General features: G+C 37.7%; 1 protein-coding gene across 1 annotated transcript in view; it reads right to left on the bottom strand.

Moving 5' to 3' along the window:
* The window catches only part of UHRF1BP1L (UHRF1 binding protein 1 like), a 105,968-nt gene that overhangs the window by 31,689 nt on the left and 61,153 nt on the right, over window positions 1-13,126 (bottom strand). The window contains exons 8-11 of the mRNA XM_045291294.1: window positions 9,968-10,051; window positions 6,256-6,438; window positions 4,034-4,152; window positions 1,271-1,412 (exon numbers count right to left, since the gene is read on the bottom strand). Of these exons, the coding sequence (XP_045147229.1) occupies window positions 1,271-1,412; window positions 4,034-4,152; window positions 6,256-6,438; window positions 9,968-10,051 (528 nt within the window). The remainder of the gene's footprint in view (window positions 1-1,270; window positions 1,413-4,033; window positions 4,153-6,255; window positions 6,439-9,967; window positions 10,052-13,126) is intronic.

The raw sequence follows: 13,126 nt of genomic DNA, 5'->3' as shown, positions 1-13,126 counted from the left end.
TAACAGTTGTATGAGCCCCTAATAAAATGTTAAAAAAAAAATGTGGTGAAGAAAGCGGATGGTGCCCAGCTATCAAAAGATATAGCGTCTGGGGTCTTAAAGGCTTGAAGGAAAATAAGCGGCCATCTAGCTGAGAAGCAACAAAGCCCACAGGGAAGAAGCACACCAGCCTGTGTGATCGTGAGGTGTTGAAGGGATAAGGTATCAGGCACCAAAGAACAAAAAATCATCATCATGAATGAGGGGGAGTGCGAGATGGGGACCCAATGCCCATCTGTAGACAACTGGACATCCCTTGCAGAGGAGTAGTAGGGAGGAGACTAGTCACACAGGGTACAATGTAGCATCGATAAAACACAACTTTCCTCTAGTTCTTAAATACTTCCCCCCGCACCCCCACTATCATGATCCCAATTCTACCCCACAAACCTGGTTAGAGCAGAGGATGTATAGTGGTGCAGATAGGAACTGGAAACACAGGGCATCCTGGACAGATGAACCCCTCAGGCCCAGTGGTGAGAGTGGTGATACCAAGAGGGTGGAGGGAAGGGGGGATGGAGAGGGGGAACCAATTACAAGGATCTACATATAACCTCCTCCCTGGGAGATGGACAACAGAAAAGTGGGTTAAGGGAAGGAATTATCAAGGGTTCGTGCGGGAAGGGGGAGTGGGGTGGGAGGGGGAAAAAAATGAAAAATGAGGAGCTGATTCCAAGAGCCCAAGCAGAAAGCAAATGTTTTGAGAATGATGAGGGCAACAAATGTACAAGTGTGCTTTACACAATTGATGTATGTATGGGTTGTGATAAGCGTTGTATGAGCCCCCCAATAAAATGATTAAAAAACAACAACAAAACAAACCATGTCATATTCTACTTTTCTCACATACATACTTACACAGACTTAGATCACTTAATTTTATCTATAACATAAAGGCATACTTCCTTCAAGGGTCCAAAAACTTCAGTGTGGGAAATACCAGAATTGATTTCAGAGGACTCACTAATTCCAGACTGTTGACAAACGTTGTGCACAAGTGTATGTATACATATGCTGTATATGTGTATATACAAATATTCATAACTTTTCTATGTATATGTGTAATGCTAACATTAAAGTGCTAATCTGGAAATGAATATTAAATACAACGATAACAGTGAGGGACTATGGACTATTACTTTTTCACATTTATAAAAACCATCCACTTGGCGGGGACAAAAAATCTCAGCAGGTAATGGACAAAAATGACAAAAGGAGGAAACTCACTTACTTGGGAAGTCCTTCCCATCTGGATAATAATATTCTGTGAACTCTATATAGACAGCAGACATTTCTTGTGGAAGATACAGGGATTTTTTATTACAGGAAATCATACTTTTAGGGGAAGAACGACACTGGTCTGCTGTAGAGACCTGGAAAAAAAAATGTGTTTATATAACTCATAATGACTAAAGGCTTTTCCAAAGAACGGATGCAATGCAGGCAAGACTTGAAACGCATTCACAACTACTTACAACAATGCCTTCAGGACTATGTTCCAATACAAACTTCATTAGACCTTTTACCTCATAACAAATTATTTTTAAATCATACCTACCAACTAACTGAGAAACTATGTCACTTCTTCAGATACTTTAAAATAAACTTTGAACAATAATCTTTGCAAATTTATTATTTCTGATCCTTAAAATAACAGAAGTGAAAATAGTTTTGTTTATACTTTTCTACGAGTTCAGTTGGTAAGCACAAGGTCAGGAGTTGGAATAACCCAGCCCCTCCATAGGAGAAAGTAGAGGCTTCTGTTCCTGTACAGATTGATCGTCTTGGAAACCCAAAGGGGCAATTTTACTATGTCCTATACGGTAGCTATAAGTCCATCTGATTCGATGGCTGTGGGAGTGCATTTAACCAATCCCAAGTTATGCTATCTTATAAACATTGAATTATAATTTATATCATATTTATGATATGCATCTACATATAAAATTATTATAAGAACAGGGAGTTAATCCTGCCATTTTTCAGATGAAAAAATAGGCTCCAGTGGTTAAGTGATTTGTTGAAGATAATATACATAAGTCCTCAAAGGCAGCATGTCTCTGCAATGTGCTCTTTCTATTAATTTCTTACCATAATTTCTCTTTCCTATTAAAAATAATAATATAGCTATAGATACTGGTCAAATAGTTTAATCTGTTATTTTTCATAAGATGGCCAGTATTAAGGTCCTTGATACATTTTTTTAACTCTCCCTCTAAACAGCTTAATTTATAATTATATCAAAATATGAATCCTGATGGCACAGTAGTTGGCTATGCATTGGGCAACTAATACCAAGGTCAATAGTTCGCAACCACTAGCTGCTCCTAGGGAGAAAGAGAGGCTTTGTACTGCAGTAAAGAGTTACAGCCTTGGACATTCACAGAGGCACTTCTACCCAGTCCTATAGGTTTGCTCTGAGATAGCATTGACTCAATGGTAGTGAGGTTGTCAAAATATACATACGAATTTATCCAATAAGTATTTAACCAATACAATTTTATTGATTTATGCTAGTTTACAAGGCCCAAGGCTCTATCTCAAGATTGTTTTGTTTTTCTGTTTTTCAGTCCTTCAGTCAATAAGCATTTATGTATATTTCTCACATAAAATGAAGTATTTTTCCAATGGCTTATGCAGGGGTAACCCCCCAAACCCAGAATTTTGTCACCACCATCCCCACCCCAAAGCTATGCATTTAAACTTATTTACAGAACGACCTTATCACCTTCAAAGTACTCTCCATTACACTTAATACATTTGTCAAATCTGCTATTCCATTTTTGGAAACATTGTTTCAAACTCATCTGTTTGAATGGCTAACTCAATCATTTCAAAACCACAAATGTACTTAAAATTGTAAATATATGAAACACAATGTGCTAGATATTCTCAATTACAACAATATATTTCAATACCAAAAAAACCAAACTCACTGCCATCAAGTCAATGCTGACTCAGTTACTCCCTGTGGGTTTCTGAGACCGTAACTGTTTACATTTTAAACACAGGAAAGAGTCTTCTTTAATTAACAAGATGTGAAGAAGGAAGCGATTGTCCAAAAATAAATAAATAAATAACTGTTAAATGAGAGCTTCTCAAAATCGACAGATTTGTAAGTAGATAATTCTTTGCTGTGGGAGCTGTCCTGGGCACCGTACCCCAGCCCATCTAACTCTAGAAGCTCCACTGAAACCTGATCAGTATCATAGCCCTGCAAGCTTGCAATGACAGACAGGTGGTAGCTATGTATGAAGTGGAATGGCCAACAACTGAATGCAGGTCTCCTACATGGAAAGCCAGGGTATAAACCATAATAGTACATAAATGAAAATACATGTCTGCAATACTTCATTTTTAATAATTAAAAAATTATGTATGTGTATACACACACGAGCCCTGGGGGCATAGATCTGGCTGCTTGGCTGCTAATTGCAAGGTTAGTTGTTCAAAACCACCAGCTGCTCTATGATAGAGAGACGAGGCTTTCTACTCCTGTAAAGAGTTACAGTCTCAGAAGCCCACGTCCTAGTTGCCACGAGTTGGGAGTGGGAGTCAAAATCGGATGGATGGCAGTGGATTTTTGAGTTTATACATATACAAATATCATTTAAAGAATATATTCTATTCTATTGTTCTCAAGGACTTTGATCTTAGACCAGGTTGCATGATTACAGTTTGAATGACACTGTTAAAATATAAATGGGTTAGGGATCTTAGCTCTAAAATGAAATTCATAGAGAACAAATGGGTATGGCCAATATTTGGTAGTTCAAGAAAGCAATACAAAAGTATTTTTGTTTCTTCCTCTTAAATGAAAGGATAGACCAACAAAAATCCACGAACTGAAGTTTCCTAATCCTTTTAATCTGACCATTTCACAGAACTGGTTGAAGATGTTTTAAAATAATATGGCAGCATGAGCTTAAAAATCCGGTTGTAGGAAGTACTGAAAGTGCTTATGAGAAGATCTATTTTAAAAAACAGAGCATACCTGGTATATATTGAAATCTGCAAGTCTAACCACCACAGAACTAGACATCAACTTAGCTTTCGACTGTTGAGGTAACACTGGAGGTGCTCTGGAAGTGCTTTTCAGAGTTGATTCTTTCTCTGTGGGAAAGAGAAGCTACTTTCAATCTATTGCAAATTTATTTTTAATGGTTATTCTTGTACTATTAAGTAAGCTACTAGAAATACAGATGAACCTTAATTTCTCAAATAAGATAATACTTGTGACAATACATCATTAATATGAAGTGGTTTGGTGCTAAGTCATTGTGGTGATTAGTCTTTATACAGGAATTAATCTTATATCACATTTAAGACATGCTCCTGCAAGACATTTTAGCTGGAATTCTTGTTACAAGTCAGAAACCTACTTAAGAATCTGAAGAATTCTACCTGGACTGTTAAACCCAAAGGTAAGTGGTTCAAACACACCTGCTGCTCCAAAGCAGAACAATGTGGCAGTCTGCTTCCATAAAGATACACAGAGTCTTGGTAACTCTACAGGACAGTACTACACTGTCCTCTAGGGTCACTATGAGTTGGAATTACTGGATGACAGTTGGCATATCATATTTAAAAGTGCATTAGTCTAGAAGTACTATGTACTGTTAAAGGATAATGATAATGATGGATTTGGAAAACACTTGGATGAACTCAGAGGACATTATGCTCAATGAAAGTAGACAATCACAAAAGGACAACTATTTTAGGATAATACTATTCTGAAACATCAAGAAAAGGTTTTCAAACTAAAAGAAATAGACTCCGATGGTTACCAAGTGTGGGAGGGAAAGGAAGCCACAGGTAGACAAGCATTAACTTGGGTGAAAGGGAAGAAAGACTATAAAATAGACAGGAGAGGACACTGGGAGCTTTGCCAGAGTTAAGGCAACAAAGGCAAATACTGTTGTATATACAATCCTGAAATAATGCAAAGCTATGAGTAGATGCTTAGGTAGACATGCAGGTTTTCACACTAAAAGAAACATTCTTTGATGGTTACCAAGGGTGCAAGGGGGAAGGGTAGGGGAAAATCATGGGCTAGAAGGTAGACAAATATTAACTTGAGGAAACGGAAAGGGAATATATAATAAAAGGGGTGTTACAAAAAGATGATAGTGCCAGGTGAAGACACTAGGAGGTTTGCAAAAGTCAACAAAGGTAAATACTTTTATATACATCTTCCTGCCATAGTGGTGATCACGGAGTACATCCTTGGTTAGACACTCCGGCTAACTAGGTACAGAAAGAGTGGGAGCACACCCACGAATACGTACAGGTTGACAGAAGATAGTTCTCTAAGTACAGTTAGCCTGGCTACAAAAATACCCATGAGCACACATGGGGCACAGTTATGAAAACTTTTTAAAGAGAACTAAACACCTTGAGGGAATGAGTGGCTGGGCCCAGCGATCCAGAACATAATCTCACGATATACCAAGGTCAACTAGCATGAAGTACTTCACAAAGATAATGTTCTATATCGTCCTCAGGAGTGGTTGGGGTATGAGAAGCTCATGAACAGCCATCTATTGGTAGTATCTTACATCCAGAGAAACAAAGAATGGCGGAAGTTGAAAGTCACTTGGAAACAATGAGCGCATGGAATAAGGAGCCATACAAACATGAGTGTCTATGACCCTGACGACAGAAGAACTCTGAGTCCTAAGTATCAACTGCTCTGTGAAGGAACACATTAGAAAGTACTCAACAGAGAGCAGGAGCGAACTATGGAACAAAATCAGAATCGTAAGAGACCAGACTTAAAAGTTGGGTAGAGGCCCTTAGTCACCATTCATTCTAGAGTCGAACTTACTTCCATGTTAGAACAATCCACCATTTAATAACAAAAGGGTGTCCCTAAGGACAAAGTTCAGAGGGTTATGAAAGAAGAAATGGGAAGAGAAACTGGGTGAAAATAGGATAAGTGATGGTGCATTACTGGGGTTCAACTGAATAAAATGAAACAAAATGCGTACGAATTGCTGAATGTAAAACTGACAATCTGCTTGGTAATTCACAAAAAGTTATTGTTGTTGTTTTTAAGTGCATTGGTTCACACACCTATGTTTGTCTGAAAGGTGCAAACATTTAAGACATTATTCAACAGAAAATAAATTAGGAACCACACGTGCACACACATACACGGGCACACACCCACACAATAGGGGAATTGCATAATGTTGTCTGTCATAGGTAAATTACCTGTTTGTGCTTGCTGGGGAGAGGCATGTGTTGGGGACTTGGGAGGTGAACCTGCGTTATGATCCTTCACAGCCTGTTTCAGCATTTCAACATTGCATTCAAATTCATGTAACAGCTCGTTGGCCCATCCATTTTTTGTTTTGGTTGCATCACTAAAATACATCCAGTGATTACAACTATCTCCTGTAAAATGAATAACATCTATTAAGCAGAAAAGTGCACAATTCTTATGTATTTTTTATAACAATGATTCCAGGGAGATTTACTCATACAATTAATAATTAATGGAATCAATCTTTTAATGAATTTAAAGCTTTATATACTACCAATTTTCATCATCATAAAAAATATGATCAAAACCTTTAGAAAAGGCGGCAGAGTATAAAATGCAAATAACCTGGAGGGTTTTCTATCTAGAACCAGTGCTGGAAGAACTATCATTCACAGCCTCAGTTGTAGCAGGGCTGGTGGTCAGCCTTCATTGTATGCTCAACGGCCTAGTGAATCAACACTGGGAAGAATCCCAGAAAATGCCACCATAAAAAATGTTTATCATATTCATGTCATGGTATACTTTCTCAAAGATTTGTTGTAACGTCACTTATGAAAGCCTTATCCATAAAATGACGAAATAAGGATTATCTAAACATTTAAGAAAACAATAAAATACAAGATGGACATCAGCTATACGGGGAAGAAACCGTCTAGGGGCCAGTGACCTCCTGTGGCAGCAGCAGCAGCAGGAGGTCCAAGGCCATTTCCTCATTAAGTAACAATACACTGAAAAGAGTTTTAAAGGGAAAATGCAAAATCAAGATGATCATGTTTATCTCTAACAACTAAGAAAGCATTAGGGTAAGTCAAAAAGTGTTACTATGAAATCAGAGAAAACTTTATTAACAAAAATGGGAAGTTATTGTTTCATTTATTTCCATCTCTCTAAACTGCTGGTCTCTCAACCTGTGGGTCGTGATCCGTTTGGGGGTCGAATGACCCTTTCACAGGGGTCGCCTAAGACCATCGGAAAACACACATTTCAGATGGTCTTAGGAACCGAGCCACCGCTCCTCTATCCGTGTCCAGGTGGGTCTGCCCACATGCAGATATGCCCATATCGGAGTACCTGGTGTGAGGACTGTTACCCATGCTACACCATGCTTCAAGACAAAATGTCATTTATTTGTAATTAGAAATAAATAATTCACAATACATAATTACATGTTTTGATTATATACTGATAAAATTACATATTGGTTAATCACTATGCTTTAATTATGCTCAATTTGTAACAATGAAAATACATCCTGCATATCAGATATTTACATGATGAAATTACAGTTATGAAGTAGCAACAAAAAGAATTTTATGGTTGAGGGGCACCACAACATGAGGGACTGTATGAAAGGGTCGTGGCATTAGGAAGGTGGAGAACCACTGCTCTAGAGCCTTCCGCGAAGAATTCTGCACTCTTTGATCTATACTACATCAAAACAATAGTCAAACTGCTCTTTTAAATGTTCTTGGAGTTTGGGGACAGCCCTGACTACCTTCGAAGAGTGAGCAGGTGCATTGTCACGATGAGGAAAAATCCCATGACATAACTCCTCCTGGCCTTTTTCTCACCAATGCAATTTTCAATTTTCTTCAATCTTCTTCATAATAATCTCCTGTGATACTTCCACTGCTTCATCAGCTTCATGAAACATTTCAACTGGTATTCCCTCGATTCCTGAAGTCTTGGTTTTTTTGGCTAATGCTTTCAGTGCTACCTGAACTTCTTCCTTCAGCACCATTGGTTCTTGCTCATATGCTACCTCCTAAAATGTCAACTGCCAACTAGTTTGTTTGTACAGTGACTGTGTATTCCTTTCATCTTCTCTCTCTTTTCCTCCTTCTTCTCTTGCTGCTTTCTGCATCATTCAGTCCTTTGCCCATATATTCTTTCAAGATTGCAACTTTAGGCTTGACTTTTTTCTTTCATTTTAAGATATGCTGAGCATTTTTTCCCTTTTGGTTTTCTAATTCTAGGTCTTTGTACATTTCATTATAATATTTGACTTTGCCTTCTTGAGTTGCCCTTTGAAATTTTCTATTCAGATCTTTGACTTCATCATAACTTCCATTGGCTTTAGCTACTCATGATTAAGCCAAGTGTCAAATTTTTCAAAAAATTTAAATTTATGCAATTAAATTCATTGGATCAGCCGGGTCAAATACATATAAGATAGAGACCTTCAATAGGCAACCACAATAGCATATAGTATAGCCTGTATATATGTCAAGTTCCCATACAGAAATAATAATGTATGAATAGAAAATTGTTATCAGTTATTTATTTTTAAATCATTTTATTGGGGCTCTTACAATTCTTGTCACAATCCATATATAAATTGTATCGGACCTATTTGTACAAATATTGCCGTCGTTCTTTTCTATACATTTACTTTCCATTGAGCCCTTGGGATTGGGTCCTCTGTTTTTACCTCCCTCTCCCCCACCAACCCTTGTGGCCCCTTGATAGATTAGATTGTCATTATTTTCAAATCTCAAACCGACCGCTGTCTCCCTTCCCGTCTGGTTTCTACTCTTCTTCCCCCAGATAGGGGTGTGTGCTTATGTGCCATTCATTGCAATCGGTACTCACCCCACCTCTCCCCTCTTGCCCCTACTTTTCTTTTTTTTTTAGCCCCTACACCCTTTTAGTATCACTATTCCCATTCCTGTTCCAGGGTTCCATGTGTCGTGAGCTTTATCTCTTGCCTATACCTATGTACATGCTCAGAGTGGGAAGCAGCAATGGGGTCATGATAGTGGGGGGTGAGGAGGCCTCAAGGGATCAGAAGTATATTGTGTGATCCATCGGTGCTCTACTGCACCCTGTGTTATCAGTTATTAAAAGCCATGACAACTTTAAATTATATCATTACTTATTGGAAAATATTAGAAAATACAAATAACCTCACATTTTTTAGAAGCCTAGAATAATAGAACCTAGCTAAAACCACTGCTAACTTATTGCTTTATATTCTTTTCTGAATTTTAAATATCTTATAAAATTTCATTTAAAAAGACATGTTGATTAGAAACTTGCTTTTATCACAATTACCTAAATGTCATTAATAAATACCCTCTATGTTCTGGAATTTTTTGTTTGTTTAGTTTTAAGCTAATAATCTAGAAAGTAATCAGTTTCTAATAGCGATTTAAAACGTTCTTAATAATCCACATAAACTTCAATATATATGTATGAAAGTTTTTTCTATTTCAATTTTATTATTTTTTTTTGTAGATGTGCTACTAGAAGGAAATGTGTTCATCTTTTTTCTCATTAACAAAGAAAATAAAATGGTGATATACGTTTATTTTAGGTAACTTTATTGTGGTGTGATTAACGTACAGTAGACGGTACATATTTAAAGTATACACTTTGATATTTAACATAGGAGGGGACTTCACACAGTGCATGGAAAAATTCCATTATCCTTTCATTACATTTTTCCACAAACCTCTTGTTCCACAAATATTTTCCCCATGTAGGTCCCAAAACCATCAGCACAATTAAGATAGCAGATATGTCCCAATCCCTACCTTTCCTCATACCCTTTTTTCATTTCTTCCTCCTGACCCTTTCTCCTCTCCCTTCCTCAGATAACCACTGATCTATGGCCATGCGATTTTAGACAGATCGATCTTCAGGATCTGATGTACGTACCTGCTTTGTGATAAGGATAATAATCCACAGTTAGCTGTGCAAAAGAGAGTTGCATCGCTCCTCCAGTAATACGTCTGTTTGACTCTGGCGGGGGGGGTGGGGGGGTGGGCAGAGCAGAGAGAATTTAGAGAGGGAAAGAAAAAAAATCAGATTTCTGAAACTCCAATTCATCATAGAAAACCTTTATCATACTTGGAATCTAACTAGTAATTAATACCATAGAGTCCAATAAAATTTAAGAAAATGCAGTTCAGTCCAATAATTATTTAATAAGCCCCAATTATTTGTCATCATCACTCATCTGTCAGTTTGTTGTACTGTGGTGGCGTGTGTTTTATTAAGATGCTAGAAACTATGCAGGCAGGGTCATCACAGGTGGAAAATTTTTAGCAGAGCTTCCAGACTAATGCAAACTAGAAAGAAAAGGCTGTCTACCCTTTGAAAGCAGATCACCAAGCTTGAGTCTCAGGTTGAGTTTAAACCACCAACCTTTCAGTTAGTGGTTCAGTGTTTTAACTATTCGTGCCAGTCAGGGACTCCTGATGGTCACAGAACTATAGTAAAATTAAGAGTGGACTATAAGTAGTCAATATAACCCTCATTTTCACTGACCCTCTACTTTACCAAAGACATTCATTTCGATAGCTATACACACTCTTCTGCTATAGTAATCTGTTAACACCAATTAATCTTAATTAGTAGAACTCATAATACAGATCCACAATCTCTTATCTAAAACTTTTAGAGACAATTAAAGGAATTTTTAAAAGGCAAATTTAATTAAGGTACATATATAGTGTCTCATGGAACAGGGCCAGCCCATTCTAAGACAGAATTAAAGTAGTATTTCTGCAATGAGACACAGCAAAATTTATAAAGAAATAGGAGTATGTTGAATCATGTCAGGTTTTCCACAATTTTTTTTGAAAAAACAACTTTTTGTGAGCTTTTTGGATTTCAGAATAGCAGCTAAGTGCCTCCTATAAGGGAGATACTTTGGTGGAGATGTTCTCCCTAAATACCATCATTCAGTGTATTCTGTGGGATTGAGTGAGGAATGCAAAAGAAGTTGGACAACACTCTCTGGGTTCTGATGGTTATTACTTACCCTCACATTGTTATTTTGGTTTGTTTTAACCTTTTTGGATTTTTCCTTTCAAATCAAAGTAGATGCTAATGCTAAGCTCAGTCACCTAATGATGGGCAATGGAAAATATAGCAAATCCTTCTGCAAACCCCAGATCTTCCTTACTTTCTCCATATGCCCACTGCTAAATATCCAGGATCTCAATATTCATTCTCTCAGCTTTAAAATTCCCAAGAAATACAACTATAGAGACTCTGATTCAGGCACAAGGTACACAAGTCAGGTATCTCTACTTCCAAAAGATGGTTTGATTCTAAAACTCCCTAAATCTGGAGACTCCCAAGAGAGAAGTACTTGTCTGGTGTGCTGGTGCAGTCCTACATCTGTGGATCAGGCACACTGGGAGGCCAGCAGGGAGAACCACCTGGATTCAAGAACCGTCTATTTTCAAAGTGATCAAAGCAGTGTTCTGTTTACTCAGTTACCCGATACTACTACTAAGGAAAAACAAAAATGCATAAAATCTTTTAAAAAGAAAAAAAGATCATGACTTCTGGGGAAAAAAAGAGTACCAGAGAAAATGACGCCCCCTTCCATTCAACAAGAAGGCCTGGTGGTGAGTGGTTATGTTTGGGCTACAAAATGCAAAGTCAGCATAAACCATCAGCTGCTCTGAGGGGTACTCTAAGAAATAAAATAATTGCCCAATCTTCTTTCATGATAGAGATGGGGAAATCACAATTAAAATAGCAATTCAAGTTCAATACTACCTAACATATGAGAGGGCTTCAAAAAGTTAATGGGAAAATTCCATTATCTTTTCATTTCATTTTCCAAGAACTTTTTGAAGTGCCCTTCATATAATAGGATAAGAGGGTAACATGCCAATGAAGTTGGGCATACTTCAGAAATGTAACAGTTTCCTAAACCTGATAAAGTGTAGCTAGCAACCTATAGCACCTCCCTTAAAATATTTCCGAGACCAGTAACACAGCAGATATCAACATCACTTCTACTAACATCACACTCAAACTTGTATACAATAAGCCAAGAAAGTAAAACAAAAGACATAAGGATTAGAAGTGAATTAAAACCAAAACCTCCCTGCTGTAGAGTTGATTCTGACTCAAAACGGCCCTACAGAACAGGACAGAACTAACTGCCCCTATGGGTTTCTGAGCCTGTACTTATAGCAGAAAAGCTCAGTCTTTCTCCCTCGGAGATGCTGGTGGTTTTCAACTGCTGACCATGCGGATCGCAGCCCAACGCATAACCACTTCACCACCCTATAGGACAAAGTAAAACTTAGAACTGCCCCATAAGGTTGCCAACACTATAAATCGTTATAGAAGCAGAAAGCTTCATCTTTCTCCCGAAGAAGCAGGTGGTGGGTTTGAATGACTAACCTTGCACCCAATAATCAACCCATTACATCAACAGGGCTCCTTACTCATCCAAAAGATACTATTAAAAGAATGAAAAAGCTAAAGAAAATAACTGATATAATGGGAATGCAGGGGTGGGGGTGGGGGCAAACGGGAGGGAAAGGGGATTTAGGGAATAAATAATGAAGACAGGAGGGGGCAGGGAGCACTAGAACTAACTGTGATTGCACAACTCATTTTAAAGGCAATTTAACCAATGGCAGGAGGAAATGTTCCAAAACTGATATAGTGTGACGTACAATGCCTCTTGATTGAACTACTGAATTGAAGGATATGCAAATTATGGGGCAATAAAACTGTTGGGGGATGAAAAGGCAAATCAATGGGGTGGGGGTGGGGTGGAGTACATTATATATATTTTTAAAGAATTAGTATCCAGAAATAAAGAACTATGACTCAATTAAAAAATAATGGGCAAAGAGGATATGCTAATGACTGAAAGTGTATGAAAGGGGATTCAACCTCATTACATATCAGGGAAATCCAAATTTCAATCACAATGATATACTACTATATCAGGGTGCAGTGTAGCAACGATGAAATATACAACTTTCCTCTAGTTCTTAAATGTTTCCTTCCCCACACAATCATGATCCCACTTCTACCTTACAAATCGGGCTAGACCAA

This window comes from Echinops telfairi, unplaced genomic scaffold (assembly GCF_000313985.2).
Source record: "Echinops telfairi isolate 266 unplaced genomic scaffold, ASM31398v2 ScPeMD7_2;HRSCAF=8, whole genome shotgun sequence".
Taxonomy (NCBI): Eukaryota; Metazoa; Chordata; class Mammalia; order Afrosoricida; family Tenrecidae; genus Echinops; species Echinops telfairi.
Note: the sequence above shows the minus strand (reverse complement) of the source record. Positions and strands in the feature narration are given on the sequence as shown.